The sequence below is a fragment of the Lampris incognitus genome, chromosome 2 (genome assembly GCF_029633865.1).
Source record: "Lampris incognitus isolate fLamInc1 chromosome 2, fLamInc1.hap2, whole genome shotgun sequence".
Classification (NCBI taxonomy): domain Eukaryota; kingdom Metazoa; phylum Chordata; class Actinopteri; order Lampriformes; family Lampridae; genus Lampris; species Lampris incognitus.
This window is the reverse complement of record NC_079212.1, coordinates 26,417,053-26,441,769: the sequence shown is the minus strand read 5'-3', so window position 1 is coordinate 26,441,769 and position 24,717 is coordinate 26,417,053. Positions and strand designations below refer to the sequence as shown.

The 24,717-nt window shown below is 42.0% G+C and overlaps 1 protein-coding gene across 1 annotated transcript in view; it reads right to left on the bottom strand.

The window, feature by feature from the left end:
* Positions 1–5,385: 5,385 nt before the first annotated feature.
* slc16a4 (solute carrier family 16 member 4) overlaps positions 5,386–24,717 on the bottom strand; it is a 32,513-nt gene continuing 13,181 nt past the window's right edge. The window contains exons 4-11 of the mRNA XM_056274906.1: positions 16,849–16,981; positions 15,663–15,795; positions 15,275–15,418; positions 14,792–14,953; positions 13,942–14,607; positions 9,120–9,331; positions 7,879–7,972; positions 5,386–5,605 (exon numbers count right to left, since the gene is read on the bottom strand). Of these exons, the coding sequence (XP_056130881.1) occupies positions 5,397–5,605; positions 7,879–7,972; positions 9,120–9,331; positions 13,942–14,607; positions 14,792–14,953; positions 15,275–15,418; positions 15,663–15,795; positions 16,849–16,981 (1,753 nt within the window). The 3' untranslated portion in view covers positions 5,386–5,396. The remainder of the gene's footprint in view (positions 5,606–7,878; positions 7,973–9,119; positions 9,332–13,941; positions 14,608–14,791; positions 14,954–15,274; positions 15,419–15,662; positions 15,796–16,848; positions 16,982–24,717) is intronic.

The following is a 24,717-nucleotide window of genomic DNA, read 5'->3' as shown; positions in this document are numbered from 1 at the left end:
AACATGCAGTAAGATGATAGACAAATGCTAGTTAGGTTAAAGAAAATTGTGACCCCCCCCCCGACCTCAGCACTATACATTATTATTGTGGCACACAGATAGTACTAATCTTAAATGTGCATACTACTCAACTGAAGGATTAGCATCCTATTCAAACAGCCTACAACACCAACCCACTAGTCTAGTACTCTCTTCTCAATGTAAGAGCTGGATATAGCAAAACATAAATCTGCAACATGGTATTCTGGCTCTGCCCAGATGACAATCAATAGGTGTTAACTAAATTGGTTTACTTGCAATAATTTAAGATGTTTAATTAAGCCTTGTGTCATATTGTAGATGTGCACTTTAATTTGTTCCAGAAAAAAAAAAATCCCGGCGGAGCACGCTATCTCTTCTAAATCATAGTGTCCCGTCTGCTGTGTGAAGAGACCAAAACAATCTGTTATACTCACCTGTTCACTGTCCGAGACAATTTACTGTATGTCCAGTAATAAACATTGACACTGATCTAGGATATAGGAATAACATTCCTCAAAGCTGAATGTCATTAGTATTCTCATGTAAGTCTTAATTCCATTGTATTAATTAGAACATTTGTTTTGTTTTGTTTTTCCATGATACATTTTATGCCAAGGATAGATCTTGTTGTTATTGTATTACGCATGACACATTTTCCATTAGAGAAATGTAATTTGAATGAAACAGCCGTTAAAACCTTCAGTGTGAGGGTGAGTTGGCCCATAACATGCCATGCCCCACCTATCTACCAGTTAATGAAATGAGTCAACAGCGGAAATGGAGATCTGGTTCTTCACAGAGGGCCCTGTCCGCCCTGACATATAAGTAGGGAAAACTCTGGTTTTAGAAATAAATCAAACTGAGCAGCAAGCAGTGTTGTCAGGCTAACTGCCAGTTTAACTGAGCAATCTCATTCCCTACTCGCTAATAAGTACAGCTCCTTTAACTGCAGGCAGCTTTATGAGGGCCCATTTTCTTACTAGTTTACATTTTAAAAAGCGTTAATGCAAAATGAGGTCCCTACTCTTAAAAGCATCTGAGAGGACAAAAGACACAAGTTTTTGAATCATAAATAGGTAATTTAAGTCTTTATCTTCTGCTCGACTGTATTTCATAGGTACTAAGTTGGTTAAATATGTTGAGATTTTTTTCAATTAATACTAAAATTTCAAAATTTTTACATTTGAATGGCTTAACTCTAGAACCATAATATCCAAACTGGAAAAAAAGAGTTTGTTGGTAGTTCATGACTGTCTCTAAAATATAGTTTTCAAAATGTAAAATTGTATCGATCAAGGGATCAATTTAACCTATTAGAGAACACCATTATTATTATTTCGTCCTTTTTTGACAGGACAGTAGAGACAGACAGGAATCTCAGTGAAGAAAGTGGGCAAACGTCTTGAACCTAAGGCTACTGGGTCTGCTAGTAGGCCCAACCCCTCATGGTTCACACCTTATGAGCTAAACCACCAGGATACCGCCAAATATCTCATTACTTCAAAATCAAACCCATTCCACGAAACCATTCCTAATCATGTTTTTAATATCCCAAATGGTGCAATTTTTTTCATTTGTAGATTATGCCTTGGGATGATTATCACAGTTTCACGCATAATTATCTGCCAGAACACATGGCTCAGATGATAGATGAAGGTAAGCAACAAAACATTTGATCTTGTTTAGAAAAAAACTTAATAAAGTTATTGATTAATAGTTCATTTGAAAATTGCAGTGCCGTGGCATTGCATGACACAGCAGTCTTTTGGACACAATATTTCTTGTTCAACATGTTCAGTGACAAATATGTAGCAGATGATCCACTGTGGCGATCCCTAAAGGGAGCAGCCGAAAGTAGTAGTAGTATTTTCAGGGACAAATAGTCCTGACGACATGACTGTCAGACAACATATACAGTATTCTCCACAGAGCACATTTTCTATTGCTACTGAGGATTAAGATTCATGAATATTTCCTTGTCCCTACAGAGTTAATCTGGACAGCAGCTGGTGCATCACTTTCTGCTTCTCCGTCATCCAACCCACCAAGATGCTCTTATGTACAGTAAGTAGCCTGTTATTTGGACATACATTAAGGAAATCTGAAATGGCGCTCTGATGATCAGTGTGTGCTTGTAAAATATATTGTAAAAGTCATCATGCTTTATTTTTCACATTAGAACTTTGGATGAAAGTGAATGCAATGAAATACGTGTGAGTAACTTTGTAAGTCTATGCTACAAGTGTCAATAAAAGTACCATATGTGAAATTTATCTTTTCTGTTGGAAGATGAAATTTTGTTCAGAGTCTTTCTATCGTTTGTCCTTGTAACAAAAAGACCAGATTCACTGAGTCAAATGTCATTTTATTGCAGCTGACTGTGCAGTCTGTCACAAAGCTTAAAGAGAAACGCTACAGGAGCTGTGACCATGATGGCTACGATTGGTTCAGCATATTGTCTAACCTCAATCAAGAAACAAAAACAGAGGGTCTCATTAGTGGGAAAAGTGATAGTGGTTCAACAAAAAAAAAAAATGCATTTGCAACATATATGATGTAACTGCACGTATCGGCAAATACGCGAGTGACTTTTTTTAACAACTTTTGTATCTAAGCACTTATCGGTGGTGAGTTGGAGACATTATCCAAGGAGATACAAATGCTTGCAAGATATCACTCAAACATTTTTCTTTTAAAATACTCAGCATAGTCAGAAAATTGCAGAGTATAATGAACCTGTAAAGAAAATCTAACTTTAAAGCATCAAATATATGATTCATAATACAAAACATTCAGTGGCCCTTAGTCACAAGTTGTCTAGTGATGAATGCAACTCACAAGCCTAAAGAGCCTTTGTGCATGACTGTAGTTAAATGAAACAGTACAAAGAGCTTTTCTGAGCATTGTAAAAGTGAGTTGAAGGGGAATAACTTGGTACTAATTGAGGCTGCATTCTTTAAGTAGAAGTCCTCTAGTGCCACAAGAGGGCAGGGTAACAAAACAAACGTCCTTCACGGTATTTTGGACAGCCCTGACGTAAAACTCAGGGAAGTGGCTGTAAATAATGGATGGTCTTTGTGGTTTTAAAAAGGGTCTCTGCGGGTCTTTATGACAGTCTTCATGATATCAACTTACGCAAAATCTCCAAAAGGTACTGAATGCAGCAGAACTGTTGTATTCCGAGCACATTTTTTTTATACTGGTGAGCAATGAGCAGTCCCACAGTCTTCAGATACATCTGCAGAGTTGGTTTTAATCCACATTTTAAAAAGATGGTTGTACCTTGTATTCCAGTCGACAATTTTAGAATTTAACTTGAAACTCAGGGACACCCTGTTAAAATGCATTAACACAGTGTCGTGACTAGTGTTCAGAGGAAAGAAAAGTTCAAGTTATAGGTAGGTTACTAATGTGTCTTTGGCTCACATTAAAAAGAAAGTAAGTTACAGTACTTCATAAGGCAAATAGCGGTGATAAACAAGGAACCCACCGAAAATCGAATAAAAACCTTTTAAACATAAAAAAAGAATATTTAACCAATGAGACTCCCAAAGGTAATATGTTTCAATTTTAAATTGCATTGCTATTTTTGGGCAATGCAATGACTGTAGTAGTGTTTGCACCAGCATAACCCCATCTATCCAAATGCAGTTCTGCACAATGGGCAGCACGAGCAGGTGAAGGCACTGACTTGTGAATATGGGCAAAGTCAGCAAAAACATTATCAAACTAAGTTGGTTTGCATGGTAAAACAATGTGCAAAATGCACCATGAAACAAAAACAAGCCTTGCTGTTTCACTGGTGTTGACCTGCTCCTTTCCCTGTAGGACTATGCACCCGTCTCCTCCCTTAGGCTGTCTGAAGTTAATCGGGCTTCACAGTTTGTCATCCAACCCTCAAATAAGCAGGTTACCTCACGACCTTCCAGTCATCAAGATACACTTTACAGCATTTTGATACACATTTAGAGAGGTTGGGGAGGCTATTTAGATATTACATAGGTTATTATTATTGCTATAATCAAAAGGTAGTGAGCATTCAGGAAGGAGTGAGCTTTAACTGGAGGAGTATCATTCTCAGTACATGATACAGATTTGCCTACCAGCTGTGCTGTTTTTATTTTGTTTTTTTGCATAGAAAAGCAATGTAGCCCCCCTAAAACAATGGGCTAGATAGACCTGGGTATGGACTTACATTGGTGCTGCTAGCACAGGTGACAAGAGAAATGTTGTTTTCTTCTTTTTTTTTTAAAGGGCGTTAGAATCACTACCCTGCAGCAGCAAAGAGCAGTAATCACTTTTTTGCACTTTAAAAGGGCCAAGGGTCGCAAGTAGAAATTATACTTCATATCAACAAAAGGATGACCATAAATGCTCCCAAATAATGAACATTCTACATCTGTTTGTGGAAGTTTGGATGTGTCATTTTTCTCCCATTTCACTAATCTCATAGATACTGCCCTTTGAGATTCTGGGCAAATAACACATTGTGTTTTTGCTGCAGGCTGCAATTAAACTGATGACTCAGTTTAACTGGAACTATTTGGCAGCTAAAGGCCAAGGAAGTAAGTGTTACGCAGCATGATCTTAAGCTGGCCCAAAGTGCATGTTTGTGAGTACAGGTATAATAAACACAGAGGTATACAAAGGAATCAGCCGAACAAGACTCGTTCTCTGATGTGCTGTCTCGTGATTTAAGAATTTCACAATAGAAAAAACAGTTGAATAAGAATGTGACAAACAGATGTAGATGAAGCTTTTCATCTTAAAGACAGTTAAGTTTCTTGGTCAGGAAACGCTACGCACAATGAAAGTGAATACCTCACCTGCATATTAAGACACCTTCAAACCACTGGAGACATTTGGCATTCTTTTGTGCTGTCACATTAAATTTTTTTCCTCATGTATTCCTGTTTGTGAAGAAGGCGGAGGTAATAATGTAGCCGAGTTGGAGAACAAACAATTCGGCTATAGTGATGCGCTCAGACTTGATGACAGAGCGTCGTGGATGTCTCCAGCAGTGAAAAAAGGTTTGCTTTTTTTTTTTCACATTTTGCAAAGTGATACATGCACTTGGATTGTGTGTTGAGGACAGGGGGATCAAATGTATGATATTACATTAAGTTTAAATTTGGCTTATACATATCAAAAAGTTACAGACAGTGTCTTCTGTTCACCAGAGTCCTTGCTCGATCCATGGACATCATGTTACGGTGGTGATAATAATCTTGTCCTTATCCTTGCTGCCAAAGTTTGAAGGTCACTTGTGTCCTGACCCCTCAGCTGGGGTCACATCCAGGTCCATGCGACGCAGGCTCATGCAAGACATGAGCACGCTGGTTCAGGATGGAAGGCATTCCCTGCTTTTGAGTCCTCTACACAACGCCATTGTGCAAAGGGTCAGGGCTGAAGCAGCCATTGGTTTTGCAGCAGCTTTCAGCTCCCTTGACCTGGGCCTGTTTCTTCCGGCCCTGCCAGTGCTGTGCAACGGGCTCCAAGAAGAGGGAGAGGGAGGAGAGCAGGTAGCAGACCCCGGCCAGGTAGAAAGAGCAGTCATAGGTCTGGGTGTAGTCATACAGGAAACCTGCAAGACATCCAGCGATTTGAAATCATACTAAACTACAACTTAAAACGTCATGGTAACTCAATGAAGCACTCATGAATTATTCAAAGTGTGTACATTTTATAACAAGCGTTTGTAATATATCCTCCTTCTCCCTTTTATCTCCACTGTCCTGCAGTACTGTAAATGCACACAATTTTTTGTCTTCTGAAACCTAATGAGTACCGAACCAGTTCTCCTCATTTATGTTAGTACATACTCTTTTTCTTTTTCTTGGAACCCCCCCCCCCACTTTTCTCCCCAATTGTATCCAGCCAATTACCCCACTCTTCTGAGCCATCCCAGTCTCTGCTCCACCCCCTCTGCCGATCCGGGGAGGGCTGCAGACTATCAATCAATCAATTAATCAAGTTGCATTTTATATAGCCCTTTTCTAGCCCCTCTGATACATGTGGAGTCACCAGCAACTTCTTTTCACCTGACAGCGAGGAGTTTCACCAGGGGGACGTAGCACGTGGGAAGATAACACTATTCCCCCCAGTTCTCCCTCCCCCCTGAACAGGTGCCCCGACTGACCAGAGGAGGAGGACACATACCCACGTCTGGCTTCCCACTCGCAGACACGGCCAATTATGTCTGTAGGGACGCCCAACCAAGCCGGAGGCAACATGAGGATTTGAACCAGGATCCCCATGCTGGTAGGCAACGGAATAGACCGCTACGCTACCTGGACGCCCCAGTACCAGTACTCTTTAAAAAAATTGCAGTCCTGATCAGTTTTTCCACAAAGTCAACTTGATATTTCACTTTACATAGGTCATCTTGGGTGTGACAAACCGCTACACTTAGGAGATGAAAAGCTTGGTAGCCTACACAAAAAGCTGTTGTAAGGCATTAGGAGTCCTCAGGGTAGGGTTGGTCAACAGGAAAATTAACACAGCCTGTGTCTGGATCTCGGGGAGGAATGACAGTTTGCCTTATGTCAATTCTTCCCCACAGCACCAGCAGGGATGGTAAACCGAGCCACATGCTATTTCCGTACCACCCCAAAGGGGGTCATTAATCACGTTTTGACCCCAAAATCCACAAGCTGCTCTCGGGGATTGCCTAACAAAGTGCAGGGACCATGTCACTGAGTTCAAGGGGAACCCCCCACCCCCCCAACCCCGATGGAGGCCAAATGTCACCAGTGAGGGCAAGTAGAGTTATTCTTCCTGGAAACACAGGGAGCGTTTTCACAGAAAAAGATGTGGGTGAAAACATTTTCATATGACATGCATGTGTTTACAGCATGTCTCAGTGCAACATTAAGGATGAGGCCTGTGCAAATGTCAGGATTCCATAAACAGTAGATGAAGACACCAATTCACCTAATTAGCAGCTTGATTTGACTGAGCTTAACATGGTGGTTTCAGAGAAGGCCATACTTGTTGTAAGGACTAGTCAACAGCCTTGGGTGTCAACAGAACGGTGAAGACACTGGAGGTGTGGTACCTGTTACTTAAGATTAAAAACAGCTTTCCAAGTCAAACAAAGACTATCTGTCGTCACTTAAAATAATCTCCCTTAACCCGGCCATGAACACATTATTCCAAGGCTCTGCATCACCTTCAGGCAGGATGAAACATGACCCAGTCACCCCTTGGTACACTTCTGTCAAAGTGACCCAAAAAGATCTGTCTGGGCTAGACTAACTATAGGTTGTTTTTCTCCTATGCGTTTCAGTTTTCACGTCATGATGACAGCACAAACCACGCATGCACACACACATGCATATATGCACACAAAAACTGAGCCATGACCAGGAAATAAGGCCCTGTGAATAGATTTGCCTCAAGGCCCTAAAAATGTTTAAGGACAAAGATGCTTGAGGCCTCCTCAATCATCCTCTGCTCTCCTGCAGTACATGAGGCCCTTTGTATGTTTGCATACACACACAAATATACACTTCATTTCATCCTGGCCTGATACAGTACTGTAACGTGCATGGATAAGTAGACACGTTGATCCTTGACTAACGGGCCAGACCCTTTAGTTGACTGGTTAACATTGTCGCTTGCGGAGTGGGAGACACAGGTTCGCGTCCTGGCTGTGGCGACGGTCTCCCAGACTGCCCCCCGAATTCGCTACAGTACATAGTGTAATATACTATATCTTGCATCCATTGCAAGCATGGAGTCCAATGTTTTTTGTGAGTGTGCGTGTGTGTGTGGTGTGACAACGTGTATGTAGATGTTAGTGTGTATTAGTGCATGCGTGACTTGTGAAGGTTTTCCATAATAGGAGTCGCTCACCTGCAAGAGGAGGCCCAGTGAGACAACCCAGGCCAACAAAGAACATGGAGAAGCCCATGGAGTTGTTAAGTCTCTCTGACCCCACCAAGTCTACCTGCAGAGGACAAGACGGCGAAGAGTCAGTGTCCCCTATCGTTTTAAAGTGGAGCATAAATCCAGCATCTGACAAATCGAGACTAGGCTTGTATTTATAATATGATTGTTTTTTGTTTTTTTTAATTACACAAAGGTTCACAGACAAATGGGCGATGGGGAAATTTGAGATGAGTTAATTTGATAGAGCACAAAGTGCAGGACTGTATGTTTTATACATTGTCAAAATGATTTATTTATCTTTGTCATCACTCTTTCTTTCCCAACAGACAGAAGAAGTGGTTCGCCTTTTCAGTTACTTCCCTTACCGGATCACAAAGGTCCCTCTACATACACCCCCAGACACAGTACTGCTGAGCTGAAAACGCAATCTCTGAAATGTCATCACATGTTGTGTTTATCTGCTCTGAGATGAGATCATCTAATGATCAGATGGGATTACCATAAGATACTGGATACTGGTACCACCCAGAATGGCAGTTGTGGAAATCACAATGACAGATAACACCCTATCTAACCTCTCTCAATCTCTACGTTTGCATGCATACACGTATCACTTGTCCACATGCCTGCATGTTTTTGTGCCACAGACAAGTCAAAAGCCCCTTCTCCACCCATATATGCACACACACACACACACACACACACACACACACACACACACACACACACCCGCGCACATACACACACGCACAAAAACTCCATGAGACAGTCCCTCTCATTACAAAGAAAGAGAAGACATGGTTCAGCTAGATAGTTCTTCACTTCTGGTGCCTTTTCATCATGTTCCTTGATGGTATTTTTTTTCAGTATTACCACATCTCATCTTATCTGTCCTGTCGCAGAGTTGTAAAAACCAGGTCCAGAAAGTAAGTGTCCAAACCATGTATTTGCCCCAACCATCTTATTAAACCAGCTGATTTCATTAGCAAGTTTTCCCTACCTAGTTGAGGAGTGGTGTTGACTAGAGTCTGCTGGTGTAGTGCATGAGTGGAGCAAATACATGGTTTGGACTTGTACTTTCTGGACCTGGTTTTTACACCTCTGATTCTAAGACAGTCATTTGAAAGAAAAGTTCTCTTTCTGAATTTGACGAAAGCGTGTGTCCAGCCATGGCCACAAGGCGGTTGGTTGGATAGACGTCTTACCAGGACGGGCAGCAGCAAAGCCATGTAACCTCCGCAGAAGACGGCAAAGAAGACAGCGTACACCATTAATAATATGTAGGAGGTGGCCAGCGGGGAGAGCAGGTTTACAAGGCCACAGAGGATCAGGTAGGCCTTGTGGTAGTGGTACTTATGGAACAGGTTTCTGTCTGTTATCCAGCCTGAGGCGAGCTGGGCTATCGTCTCTGTGATACCTGGTGGAGAAACAGGTAAGGCAGATGGGGAAATTAAAATTTTTAAAAAAAAAATGCAAGACAGGAGGCAAACATACAGAGAGGGAGGAGGGGAGAACTGATAAGAAGGTAAAATTTAACAAGGAGAACATTAGGGTGAGTCAAGGAGGGTGATAAAAATGAGAAAGGATGTGAAAGAGAAGGGAGAGGGTGAAAGAGAAGACATGATAGGACTTCTTATGGTGGCTCAGCCAATAACATGAAATGATAATGAGAATATCCATAAACAATAGGCTCCAGCATCCCTGCAACTCTGACAGCAGGATAAGCGGTCAAGATATTGGATGGATGAATATCCATAAACATCTTAACTGGTGAATAAACATTGTTACTAGCACAACAATTTTCAATATCTGGAGGTCAGGGCATACCATTCAGATACACCTAAGGACGTTCTCTTGAGATCCCCAAAAAGAAAAAGACGACACTGCTACTTAACATTCCAACTATAGTTGTAAACTGCGCTTGGGTAATGGCGTTCTCTAAAAGAAGTAAAAAACAATGGGGCCTTTATTTGAATTATTCAATTTGAAATTAAAATACTGCCAACCAGTAAGTGAGTATTAAATGTTAAATTTAACAGTCTAATGCGGCCCAGCCATGCCTTCATCAGCTAGTGGGAGAGAGACATCAGTAGTGGTTAGGATGCATAGGAGAGCACAGCCCATTCCTGAATGTCATTCAAACATAGTACATTTAATTTTATAGAAACATTTAATGCCAAAGACATTCAGAAAATGTCTACATCAGCCTGTATGTGACATGTGGGGAATTTATCCCGGCATCTGGCCGAGCTATGTATACGCATTTGTCAATCTGACCCTTGCATTTCAATCAAAATGATCCAGTAAATCAAGGCTAAAGAAAACAATAGTATAAGCACAAGTGTGTGTGTCTGAAGAGAAACTGAGGCAAGCTGTAGGCTTGCTGCTTGTGTGTGCGCACGTGAGTGTTCGCGCATGTGTGTGCACATGTGGGGGAGGTCGGGTAAAAGTGAAGGCACTGCAGCACAACTGCACAAGTCTCTGCACTAGCATCAAAGTGACACCTGGCCACCTGCATATGAAGTTCTCATTTACCACAATGAACAAGTGCCAGAAACGATTCATTCTTATACCGTACAACTGTTTTACATCAGCAACAGCTGATAACACACAGCCGACTAGTCATTACACATTGCATTCCACCCCACTGATTTACCGGCTGGTACGTTGCCTCCAGTAAGTATGATGACTGGGCAGATATACGCTGCTCTCTGCTGAGGTCAACTGGAATGCGATAAGCAGTGCAGCAACTGCAGTGGTGTATTGACCGACGCAGGAATAGCTACAGGCAGGCAGCAACAAGCCACTGATCAATAAAACAAAACGGGTCCCATGCATATCAGAGTTACCCATCCCATGCTCAGACACTGCACTACAACAACAACAACAACAACAGACGTCAGCCGTGAACACAGCCTTCTCCAGCCTTTGGGCTTGCAATCGTTGCTGAGGTAAACAAGGATGGACTTGCATCATGTCACATAAATCCTATTTAAAATGTGAGTCAGTTGACTGAGTTAACTAACTCACAATCAGGAAAAAAGCAAGATGAATCATTAAAAGCATATTGGCGTCTTGATAGTTTCTTAATCTGACCGGGAATTTGCCTATCCAGCAAGAAATGAATGGGGACTAAAGGAACGGGTCAAGAAATGCCTTGTTACTGAACACCTCTGCTGTGGTTACATAACAGAATATTGTACATATCTCCTCACCAAGGTTAGAGAGATGACATGAGGCAGCTGTGCTGTGTTTATGTGTCCTCCTCTAGTGACCAGAAAGAATGTCCTGGGGCGTCCCCTGCCTGCATACAGACAAGTCCTGCGCTTGTTTGTGTGTTTTAATCGCAGCAGGTTAGTACAGGTCTGCAGCTGTTCCTGCTCAAACCCACTGCAATTCCGTTTGAGTGCAACCTCTCAAAACGGCGCTTGGGCTAAATACCTCAGGGGCATGATTAGTTGCAGTCCCTTCCTCAATATGAGGGTATCTCTTCGGCTCAGACAGATTTAACAGGTATTGGTGCATGTCTCTGTGCTTTAATCGACTATAAATGGGTTACAAGGCATTGGGAGAGATGCTATTCACTTTGCCTGAAAGGAGGGACACTGAGTCACTATAGTAAAGGCAGGGGTATAAGAGGCATGTTGGTTTTCCCAGCCTCTCTCATTACTAAACGGTTTGCTGTTGGCTCATCTTGCTTCATCTTTTGTGCAGATTGCTGCCTCAGTGCTCCTTGGCAAAACTTCAGCCACTCCAGAGTTGGGCCCAAAAAAAACCCCCCAAAAAAATCGCGAGCCCCTTTTGTTGCCACAGCAGCCACTTAACTCAGTTCACTGTTGCCTAGCGACTCCCGTTTGTGCCTGACTTGGTGGTGCTAGACCGATGATAGTCGCCTCCCTCCCTGCGTTAACTCAATGGGCCTCTGTCAGAGGTGCTGGGTGGGGTGAGGGAGCAGGACAGCAGGATAGCAGGATTGTCAGACGGTGTCTTTGTGGTGTGGGTGGCAGGCATTCTCACTACCACACTCACTACCACACTCCCTCGCTATCTTCATCAAAACGCTACGCAAGACTAGAGAATGTGAGAGAGCAAACGTGGTTTGGTCTTGCTGGCTCTTTGGAGCCAATTGTTGGCATGCTGCTCATTTGCGTAGACCGCCAGGGCAAAATGAGACACCTCATATCCTACATGCTCTTTGTTTGACATCCACAGAAACCAAATGTAGATGAGCTCTAAAGATCTTTATACTGTCTCTAGAAGAAAAAAAAACACCTTTAATGTTTCCTCTGTATTTTCATGAAGAACTGATTCTTGAGGATGTTTTGCCTAATTTTTTTTCAATAGTATTCTTGCTGTTGTTGTACACTATTTCTGAGTGAAATACTACATTCATCAAGACATAGTATTAGTAAGTATGCTTTTGCCATGACTAATTCATGCAGCATTCACAGAAAACATGTGCCAAGTGGTCTTTATGGTAGTCTCAGCCCACATCATATTGACATAAAAAGTCCAACAACATGCCACCATGTTATTCAGCCAGATAAAGGCATTTTCATTGAATATTGTAGTCCCCCGAATTTCTTAGTCATTAAACAAAATCAAATGAAAATGATCAAATATCAAGAACTTGTTGTTGCATCGTGATAGCAGCTTCTGTCACGGCATCGCTTTCATTGCACCCACAAGAATACTGCAACAATGTTATTTCAAAACATGTGGGCAACTGCTTTATCTACAGACATCTTGCAACTAAGGTCTCAGCAGAAACAACTGCTTATCATGGACCACTGGATGAATTACAGAATAGATGCTTGTACAGTACAAACCCAACATGCTGTCTGCAGTGTATAAATTATTCACTAAATTCTACCAAGAACATTTGCATGCACGTGTGAGGTTGGTCGAAAAAATGTTAATTCTTTTTTTTTTCCTTTCCTATGTAGTGGCCTCGTCAGTGGGGTACTGCTGAACCCATCAGCTTTGGCCAGTAGACCAAAGTTCAGCTTTTATGTAAGCACTTTTATTACATAAGACTGCAGAGTCTGAGCAGCTCACAAATAATTAAAGCCTAGAAGTTGACTGAGGACTTTTTTCTTTTTGCATCGCTTCTTAAACCCAGTCTGTAAAGGAAACATGCACCATCCTGTTCATAAATGCAGTGGACCTCTCTGTTGGAAGCTGCATTCAAAGACAAACAGATGGAACATCCACGTGTTCAGTCGCCAACCTCCAGACACATTGCAAATAGGTTGAGGATGAACGTTCGGCTTCATTGTTTTTTCACTCACTCAAGCAATACAGTTGTTTCGCAGAGCAATTTAATCTTCAGAGCATAGTGACACCTGCTCTAAAATCACTGGACGCCAACTCCAGAGTCTCACCTTCCCCCACCAACAACAGACTGTAAATAAATCTCACTCCAGTCTGAATGATCCAGCCCATCAGCTGCACTCTGCCTAGGAATGGACACCTTCTGGCAAAATACTCTGCTGTCCAGGATGCAGAAAAAGAGCCACTTTTCTCCCTGAGGTCATCGGGCTTTTGAGTAACTGAGACCCCATCACCCCCATCCCCCAGCCAGAATTGGTATGGTCTTGTCTACTTCTAGTGCCCCCTCCCCTGTGAAGTCCCCTCAGTGAAGCACTTCATAGGGTTGCTAATCAACACTACTGTTTGCCTGTTCCTGTTTGCTCATTCTATTGCGCTTTGCCTGCCTTTTGATTGATCCATGGGGATGATATAAAGGTTACTGAATTGAACTGAATGCTGTGAGACGTTTGTGTGACCTGTCTCCTATCCTTGTCCTCCTTTTTAAAATCCCCAAAGGTAACATGTTACCACTTCTGTATTTTAGTAATCACCACCATAGTTAAATCCAATTCATTTGTAGTCTAATTTAGTCACTCAAGATGCACATGGGAAACATCTCATCTCAAGTGACGCAATCATTCACTTTGATGGAAAGGATCCTGCTATGGCTTATGGCAATAAGGCTTATATACTAATGACTAGTGTAGACCTCACCTGCCACAGAGATGATAAAGGATGCATCCATAGCATCGATACCCAGGGTCCTGGCACGGGCAGACAGGTGGAAGTAGGGAATGAAGTAGGCCAGTTGGCTGAAGACAAGGGACCAGGTGTAAATGCAGAAGAAGGGGTCCTTGAGCAACGAGAAGTCCAATACTTTAGTTGTTTTGACAGGCGCCTTGCTAGGGGTGCTAGCATGGGATGAAAGCCCTACAATGGCAGACCCATTCATGCTGCCATTGAGCTCTGCAGAGCTGTCTGGGCTTCCGGGTTTACCTGGACTCAGGTCATGGTGTGGCTCAAGGCCATTTACACCATTTAGGACCAGCTTGGTCAGTTCAGGATTAATTGAGTGGTCCTGGAGGCCTTGGGTGCTCTGGCCAACTGGGGCTGCCTCGGTGTCCCAGTGAGGAACAGAAGGGGGAGATGGGAATGAGTCTTGTTTGGAGATGCCATTTGTAATGAGAGAAGAGCCATTCCCATTCATGCAGTTTTTATGGTGTTCTTTATCAGAAGAGCTCTTGAGGGAGACAGCAGGACTCTTCTGAATGGGGGAGGAAGTTGGCATCGATGTGACTGAAGGCCTTACATCGATGGGTCTCAGAAGCATTCCTGAGGCAACCAAGTTCAACATGAGACCCCCAAGGATCAGCATGGCTCCTGTAAGAGGACAAATATAATGCCTTCAACTTATCACTGAATTCCCAATTTGTCACCATAACATCTGTAAACCTATACCGAAATTTCTTAACAGAAACCTACCTAAAAACATTTTATGTGTGTGTTTACAACATTGGAAGGAAGTCTGTAGTTGTCTCCATATCAAAAGATCAGTCCTACATACCCTGCCAAGCATATTGGTCCAGGAGCAGCTGAGTGAATGGAGCCAGGGCAAAGGTCAAACCCATTCCAGAGCGTCCAATTGCATATGCCGTTGCTAACCTCTTTCGGAAGTACAATGCTGTGACAACTGAGAAGCCTTGATATAGAAGAGCAAAACCCATTCCTAAGCAGGAATAAAAAAAAAAAAGCCACACAACTTGTGAGTCATTAAGACATGGACAGACAACAGACATTATTGAAACTGCACACAAATATTGTGCAATTGAGTAGCAGCACTGTTCTACTCTGGCTTTAATACAGAACTGTAGGGTGCATGGCCCTACATTCATAACCAATAACCTCACATTCATATAAATGGATCATGCTGAGGAGGGAAGACAATAATTGTGTTCCCTGGCCTTGCTTTATGGATTCTTTGGGGAGGTAGCAGTTTTAAATCCCTTGTTTGAGTTTGCCATAGTGTTCATGAAATATTTCCACTCACCAACTATCACTCCCATGCTGACGTACAGGAACACCACATTGGTGGCAAAGATACTCATGAGGAAGCCTCCACTGACCAGCACTGCTCCAGCAATAGAGGTCACTCTGCATCCTAGCTTGGCACAGGCCACAGATGCAATGGGTGCTATAGAGATTACAGCAAAGGAACCACGATGAAATGGGAGTTTTCCCTTTTTCCCCAACATTAAACATCCAACAGTATGTGGCAACACACAGTGAAGGAGTGGGCCCAAATGGAAGTGGCTTTTGTCTCCTCTTTAAACTCTTTTTGGGGAAAGGAAGCAAGGAAAGATGAGAAACAACTGAAGGAAAGACTTCTGAGGTTCAACTTTTGACTCAGTGTTTAGGTGATGTGTGCAGACCCTAACCTCCTGACAAACGCAGACTGGACATGATGGAGCCAATCCAGCTGATACTCTCCGATGAGCCTCCAAATTCATCTTGGAATGCCACAAAGAAGATCCCAAAGCTCTTTAGTGTTCCCATCACCAGGACATTCACCTGCAGTCATACAAAGAAACAATCATGCATACACAAAGAATGTACACACACGCACACACACAGATTCAAGCGATAATCCTGAAAATTTACATGCACACGTATGTTCTTTCTGATACTTTACATCATTGTTGTATTTAAGATAAAAGCTATTCCATGAAAACCAAAATTACGAACACTATTGTACATGCTTGCATGCTAATGGTTCATGTTGGATAGCATTTTGCATCTTCACCATAACACCCAAATACAGAAAAAGGATTTGAAGAGGAGGCAAGGTTGTTGTGGCTGACAAGCAAATATTGCAGACCAAGCTTGTAAAAGACATTTGCAACGTCAATAGCTCTTCCATAGCTGCGTCCTCTCACTATTCCCAACATATGAAACGCTCTCTATACTCTATAGGTATACTCTATACTCTACTACTCTATAGGGACTAATAAATTGAGATTTTGGACACTGCTGAATTATCAATTTGTGTCTTCTCGTCTCGTCATTGTACAGTGAAAAGAGTGCACGAGCGGAGGAGAGAAGAGGAGAGAAGAGGAGAAGCGTTGCATTGCGGTATTTTTGGCATTAAGTAATGTACATGCATTGGGCACTATTTCAGTTGCCTTGTAGAGATTTTCATGGTCACTGAATAGTGAATGCATTTTACAGTTAGAATTCAGACACAATGGAGGAAGGTGAATATAGTACACTGTATATCAAACAGGGAGCGATTTGAAACACAGCACGTTTTATTTTTTTTTGACAGCCAAGACGGAGCTGATGTCATAGCACTGGCAGCTCAATTTCACTTCCAATGGCTCTCTCTATGATTTATACCGCTTAAACACCATTGCAATTAGCATGGTGTTCATTGATGTTCAAACATTAAACAAAACAGTCTTCAGGATTGTAGTTTCAAGGATATTTGAGAGTGAAACAAAACTCAAGCCCCGTAGTGTATGCAAATCAAGGATAATAATTCTGCTGTTTCATAATTAATCATTCATAATTAAGCTCCGTCAATACTAGTACAGGAACAATTAAAAGAATCTGTGCTGAACATACCAGGAAGCAGTGCAGCACCACCATCCAGCCCCAGCCTCCATCTGGAGGGTCCGCATACTGAGTCTCTTTCTCTTCCTGCTCTGTGGTCAGGGCAGCCCTGCTGAACAGGCCGATCTGGCCTGCCTTGATTTCACTAGAGAAAAAACAAAACAAAAAACAAATCAAAACAGTGAGTTCAAAGAAAGCTCCCTGGGCTGCCTAGCCACAAGCATTCTTATAATCATAAGCCACAAATCTCCTGCAAAATGTGAATTAAAATGAAAAAAAAAGAGACCCCCTCTGTATTGAGAAGTATTATGTAGGTTTCTTTGTTGTTCTAAGGATGATATTTTTGAGCACATCTACATTCAACTGTGAGTAAGATCTAATATAATCTTGGCTCAGTATGGATGTGGAGCAAAGTGTGGCAGATTATCTTTCAACCCGAGTCATTTAGTTGGACGGAGGTTTATAAATGGAGTATTTGCCAGTCTGCGTATCAGACATCGAAAACCACCGAGTAAAAAAGTATCTACAGTATACCTACTGCCCACTGTTTGACTGTCGTTTTGTTTGACTAGCTTGGTCTTTGTGTTATGCAGACCCACGGTTTAGAAGAAATTAAGGTGGATTTATATTCCACAAACACTGAACTACTGCGTTTTCCCTGGTTAAGACAGTTGCACTTGTGGACTGAATCTGTGTTGTTTGGAGGCTCTGCCCCATCCAACCTGCCCTTCATTGTTTCACCAGTTCCACCTATTTTATCCCTCTACATTTTTATGTTTTAATTTCTTTTAATCCGATTCTGTGCTTAGAGCAAATGTCTTTTTATGCGTTATGTAGAGCATGTTGCCTTTGTGTATGAAATGTGTTGCACACATAAACTTGCATTTAAACATGTTCAAGCCTTGTGGGGCCATTTCAACTCTACAGCCTATCTTACTGTGACGATGGACCAGACCTGCAGATAAATGCAGGATGTAACTTGACTGTACCAATTGACGTATGACAAAGAAGCCACTCTTATTTGGGAACTTAATGCCATGGCTTGATCCTACATCGGTGCCCCTAATGGCGAAATGTAAAAAAAAAATCTTTCAAATCTGACATTATGTCATTAGCATACAGTATTTCATGTACAGCAGCTGGTTATGATGCAATAAGGTGAGAGTCAATGGGCTGTGAAATAGAACAGTTACAGTGTAGCCAATTCTGTTTACTTCTCTACCTCTTTTGTTCATATTACAGCAGCTGCAATGGACTGAGTGTCTCATCAGTGCTTAAGTCATCACTGCACGTGTAAATATTTAATTACCTAAATCTAAAATCTCTTGCCCCATCAGCACCTTTTGTTCCCTTGCACTCACCTTGCATCACATTTCTCTTGCATGACTGGTCAAGTATGCTCTATAATGGTTGAATGAGACCATGAAGTAAGGTTTATAAGAGATAAAAAAAATGTTGACAGATTGGTTCCTGCCAAGCAATAAATGATTTCAAACCATACATTCTCAAACAGTGTCGGACATCATTTACAATGTATTTATTTTTGTTTGGCGAAGTAGTGGAATCCTATATCTATATTGTCGATCTTTTGTCTGTTTTGTCTGCGCTGGACATTATAATGTGTGATGGTGTGTATGATTACAGGTCACTAAAAGCACTGACAATAATCAGGTAGAAATCAACTACATTTTTGAACTGAAATTTAACTTAACACAGTGTGTGTGCACGTATAGGTAAATGTTCCTGTGTGTGTGCGTGCACGCATGCGTGCATGTTATGGGGTTACGACTTTGTAAACTTGGAGATTAAGGAGATTGACTTGGCCAATCTTAATGTAAACAACCAAGACTTGTCTCTGAATTTCTTTGAGGCATGTTTCTAAAAAAGAAACCAGCTTTTTCTGGGACCCTCCTCCTGAAAGACTTTGACTTGTGTCTGCAGATCTCTCAGCAGCCTTGTTAAACATGAACATAAAACCTATTGTGTATTCATCAATTAACTACATACATTTTCATCGATCGGGGTCATATTGGGAGAGTAACAAAGGCTAGGGTCACAGAGACTTGTTTATGCTAAAAACAGAAAATCATGTTTTGGTGTTGGTCCTCGAGTCTAGAGAATGCACAACCATGAGCTCAACTTCAAAAGACAAAACACAAGCCAAAACGAAAGGACAACGTTGTTGAGCTGAACGCAGCACTGACAAATAAACACAACCAACAAAAGATTTCAACATAACTATGTTATCAACAAACTAATTTCGTAATTACAATGAAAATACCTCCATGTAACAGTACATATTTCTTTGAGACCAGTCAATGGGAAGGCTTTGCATATGTTAACTATAACTTTGTATGACGTGCAGCGATTAATCTGAGTTGTCTAACATTTCTACAGAAAGGCGTAACCCAGAGTTGCCAACTTTGATAACCTGGCCGGAGGGAGATTTTGTGCACGCTGCTCTCATTTTTCCCTCTGCCGTTGCACTTAACGCTAGACAGCTAACGTAAGCTAGCTGGCTGTTTACACAGCATCTATTCAACACGGAGATACGCGTCGTGGGCCAATCAGAGAGTCGTTTAAAATGCATCTCCATGGAAACACCTACACAAAAACCCACTTTTCGATATTTTCAGGTCCCCCCCAGAATTGACCGTTTTCAGCTGTCTTCTACAGTAAAATTCGTTCGCTTGGTTTAACCATACCAGAGAGACTTTTATGTTCGCCCGTTCATCTGTTTATTGTCGCGGTGTTTTTGGCGTGAGATTTACCTTGATGTCGCGAGAGCGTGAGACGGCCTGAAAACGCGAGACTCGCTCACGCCAGTTGCGTGAGAGTTGGCAACCCTAACGTTTTCCCTACCCGTGACACATCTGCAAATCCATACCGCCGAATCAAGCTTTGTTCTGTCTACATTTCACAGTCCTGCTGTAAACCACCCCAGATGAATACCGCCATGCTTAGATAAATACAAAGAAATTAGTTCTAACGGCTCCAGACTGCGACTAAAAGTGTGCGAGTTGAAATCTCACGTCCTCGCATTAGTGTGGCAAAACACTGGCAGATCTGCCAAATCTGGCAACAATCCACCTTTAGCTGTTACCGTGTTCTAAAAAATGAAGCGCGCTACGGCTGTTTATTTACAAAAAAGCAAAATGAGGAGAGAGAGGAGGAGGCTGCTGAGGAGGGAGAGACCGACTGAGCCAGTGAAAGAAGAAAAACTACTACTTTCAACCACAATGGCTGACGCAGTGACCCGTGGTTGCGGTACGAGGGGAAAGCTATGCTGTGTGTGTGTGTGTGTGTGTGTGTGTGTGTGTGTGTGTGTGTGTGTGTGTGTGTGTGTGTGTGTGTGTGTGTGTGTGTTGTAGGCCATGTGGCCCGTCCATTGCAGGCAACTCTAAACAGTGTTGGGCAAGCTACTTGGAAAGTGTAGTGAGCCGAGCTACCTGTTACTCTACATTACATGAAGCTTCACTACACTGAATGAAGGGGGTCAGCCCCAGTCAGCCCTATGCTCCCCCAGCCCTGTGGGTTAGCTGTCGAACAGGTTAGGTTAAGGTAAGCGTTGGGTTAAGGTTAGGGTTAGGTAGAAGTTGAGGTTAAATCAGGTTAAGGTAGGTTAGGTTAAGTTTAGGTAAATTCGATGAAATAGGGTTGAGGGAACATAAACACGCTCCCCACTGAAGCCCCCCCACCCGAGAATTTTGCAAGCTAAACTAAGGCAATATGGCAAAAGTACAACCCCTAATCAGAAAAAAGTTGGGGCGGTATGTTAAATTAAAATTAAACCTGAAAACAGTTATTTGTAGATCTTTGACCCGTATTACATTGAAAACTATACAACAGCACATTATTTAACGATTTACCTCATGATTTTTTTAATAACATAATTACATTTTGATTCTTGCAACATATTTTTAAAAAAAGTTGGGGCAGTAAAGCATTTCACCGCCTTGTGATATTGCCATTCCTTTTCACAACACGTAAAAGATTTCTAGGGACTGAAGACACCAAGTGATGAAACGTTTCAGGTGTAATTTTGTCCCAATCTTCCTGCAAGCAAGTCTTAAGCAGAGGCATAGGGGAAGGGCTCGCAAGGCACGCGCTGCGGGGGGGGGGGGGGCGCTAACGTTGGATTAAAAAAAAGATTAACATCTATATTTTTTTTACATTTCATTTCTTTTAAAATAAAAGCCAGGAAGCAAACCTTTATTGTGCTATCAACCTTACAATTGTTCTAAAATTAATACATTTTAAAGATGGTATCCTGTGTTATCAGTCACAATCACAGTCACCCCAGTGATTTTGAACTTTAACTTTGTGTCGACGTCATGTGAAACATTGGCAATTCTGCTGTAGTAATTCAAAATGAGCAAGCAAAAATACCTCAGTGGAGCACAAAAATGCACAAAATGCGGGGGATGCCAATGCAGATAGCACTGGGACAAACACAGGTGCATCTGTTGTTAACACCACTGAGGCTAACGCTACTAGCTGCACCCCTCCTGATCAACAGGTAGACACGGAGATTGAGCCTGATGATGGTAATCAAGAGGCAGTAACAAAATCACATAACAAACAGTATCCATTAGACAACTAATTTCCTGGTGGATTTAACAGATCCCATGGTGAGGAGGACCATACTTGACTTGGGTTCATGCAAAGTGCAGAGGGCAAGGATATGATGGAGCCAGTGTTATGAGTGGCATTTATTCTGGTGTGCAGAAATGCATCCTCGATAAAGAACCATATGGGGTGGCACAGTGGCCCAGTGGTTAGCACTGTTGCCTCACAGCAAGATGGTTCTGGGTTCAGACCCCAGGCTGTCCCAGGTCCTTTCTGTGTTGAGTTTGCATGTTCTTCCCATGTCTGCATGGGTTTGCTCTGGTTTCCTCCCATCATCAAAAAGACAAGGCAGACCAAGGCAGTGGAAAGAAAAACTGTAGTTGGTTCCCGGGCACTGCAGCTGCCCACTGCCTCTATACGATAGGATGGGTTAAATGCAGAGAAAAAATTCGTTGTAAGAATACAATGTCATATAAAGTGGCTTTCTTTCATTTCATTTTCAAACCTGAGGGACCCTTTCCTTGTAATAAAAACAGCAGGTCCTTCTGGTTGTAAGGTCCCTTGTAAATGGCTACGCTATTCTCCAAAGATGGACTGTGTGTATCGTCAGCTGTGTTGTTTTTTTGTTTTTTTGTTTTTGTTTTCTGATAGGAGGTGTCCATCCCATCAGCTCTCCTGGACTGTAGGGATAAATGACTGGCAAGGCCTTTCTGGCAAAATCTAGAAACATGAATCATCCCATGCCCATCTAGCGGCATGTGTGGTATTTGACACATGGAAAAATGACTGTACAATGGATAATGTACTAGACAGCGAATACAAACCTGAAGTTGGTTTTTGGACCAAAGTGTTAACAACAATCACAGATGTCACTCTGGCATAGCTTCTAGGGGGCATTGTGAGAAAGTGGGTGAGCTCAAAAATGGGAAATTCTTGTCAATAACAGAATTGCTGGTTCGATATGATCCCATTTTGCGGGAGTTACTAGATAAAGGACCTAACATGAATTATTTAAGCCCTTCAACTCAAAATGAATTAATTGCATTGTTATCACAGAAAGTACGTGACCAGGTTGTTGCTGAAATAAAGGAAGCCGAGTTTTATTCAGTCATAATGGACACTACTCAGGATTTAAGTAAAATCGATCAACTCAGTCAAGTTTTCAGACATGTCACAATTCGCAAAGACGGCGATGATAATGCCACCACAGTAGTTTTCTAGGATTTCAGCGTATCTCAGATCAATCTGCAGAAGGGCTCGAAGCAAAAATCCTTGAACTGATCGAGAGTAAGGGACTGTCACGTAAAAAGTACAGAGGGCAAGGATATGATGGAGCCAGTGTTATGAAAGGCATTTATTCTGGTGTGCAGAAATACATCCTTGATAAAGAACCAAATGCTGTATATATGCATTGTGCTGCACATAATTTGAATTTAGTGTTGAATGATGCTTGCCAACCGACTGCAGAAATCAAAGAGTACTATGACATTGTACAGACACTTTATGTTGTGTTGGTCAGCGCATCAAAAGATGGGACATGTTGGACAACCATCTTACTTCTAAACCAACATTGAAAAGACTTTGTCCAATGCGATGGACATCTAGGCACGAATCTATTCACGTGCTTCGATTTCGCTATGCTGACGTTTTACAGGCAATGACCAAAATCAGTCTTCAATTAAAAAAAAAACAAAAAAAAAAACAGCTGAATGAGCAGAGGCCACTGGACTTAAGTCAACTGAAACTTTCGAATTTGCAATGATGACAGTGATACAGGAAACGGTTTTGCAGCCAGTAAATATAGTATCCAAGTTATTGCAGAAGAAGGATATGGACCTCTTCCATGCAGCAGATCTACTGGGCACTGCATGCAACCCCCCATCATAGCTAAGGGAGGAGTCTGAACACACCAAAAGCATAGCACAGGGACTTGCAGTTTTTTGGGTTATTAACTGTCATCTTACTCAGAAACGCACACCCCACACAAAGTGACATTTTGATGAGTTCTGTGCAGCTTGGCAACTCACAAGTCCAGGGGAATGTTTCAACGTAGGCATCTTTAATGTGTTCATTGATACCGTTGTTTCCCAGCTCAAACGTCGATTCAGAGCGATGGGTGCCACTGCCAAGAAATGCCGTTGTTTATGTCCCAGTGAACTCATACAGGCAAACAATGATGCGTTGCACACATCCGCCAAGACACTAGCCCTACTCTCCAAGGATGACCTTTCATCGGATTTTCCATCACAGCTACTTTCATTTCGAAATGCTCTGAGGTCAGAAATAAAAACCACTGAAATGGATTCAATTAAACATCTGACCAAGCTCCTGTTCCTGAGAAATGCTTCTATTCTGCCTAGTGTCACAGACGTGGCTACTGTTCTTAAGCTTTTTTATTTCTTTTTCTTTTTTGAACCATTCCTGTCACTGTGGCAAGTGCTGAGAGGTCTTTTTCTAAACTGAAAATCATCAAAAACTATCTGAGACAAGACGGACTCTCTGGACTAACGATTCCCATTATTGAAGGCCAGCAAGCTCGCCAGATGGATATAACAAACACTGTCAATGAATTCACACAGAGGAATGCAAGGGGAAAAAGGATGTCTTGGGGTCATTGTTAAGAGTAAGAAAGAATACATTTGATTCTTTTAGGGATATTTATTAATCATGGAATCAGATTAACACAGGGTAAACTGTTGGCCTAGTCTTAGTCCTATTTGTGTGTCTGTATTCTGTGCTTGTTTATGAATGGAATTGAATTAGAATTGTGTGTTCCTTCTGTGCTGGCTACCAAAATATCTGACTTGGCCTATGTTAAGTGGCTACAGTTTATTTTTGCCCATTGCCATGGTATCGATTGTTATTTACAGAGCTGTATGTTGGTTACTGTTGCATGGTTTGTGTGATGGATGATTATATTTTAAGTTGAGTAATCAGAAGATGAAATCAACTACTACCTTAGCTATCTTACCAAGCTTGCAATATACATTGCTTATTGACCATTTTATTGTAAGTTGCGTGCGTGTGCGCGCTTTTCATATTTATTTTTTAGTTAATTTTGCTGGTGTCACTATAACTGCACCTCCATTGCAAAAGGGCCCACGTCCCCTCCCTGTGGGGTTGGGGGACATGGGATTTTATGGTACGCCACTGGTCTTAAAGTATGCAACAGTACAGGTTCTATGTTGTATAATTTTGTGTTTCAAAATTTGCCACATATTCTCTATTTGGGATGGGTCAGGAATGCAGGCAGGCCAGTCCAACATCACAGCCATGCCTTTGTAATGTGTGCAGAATGTTGTTTTGCATTGT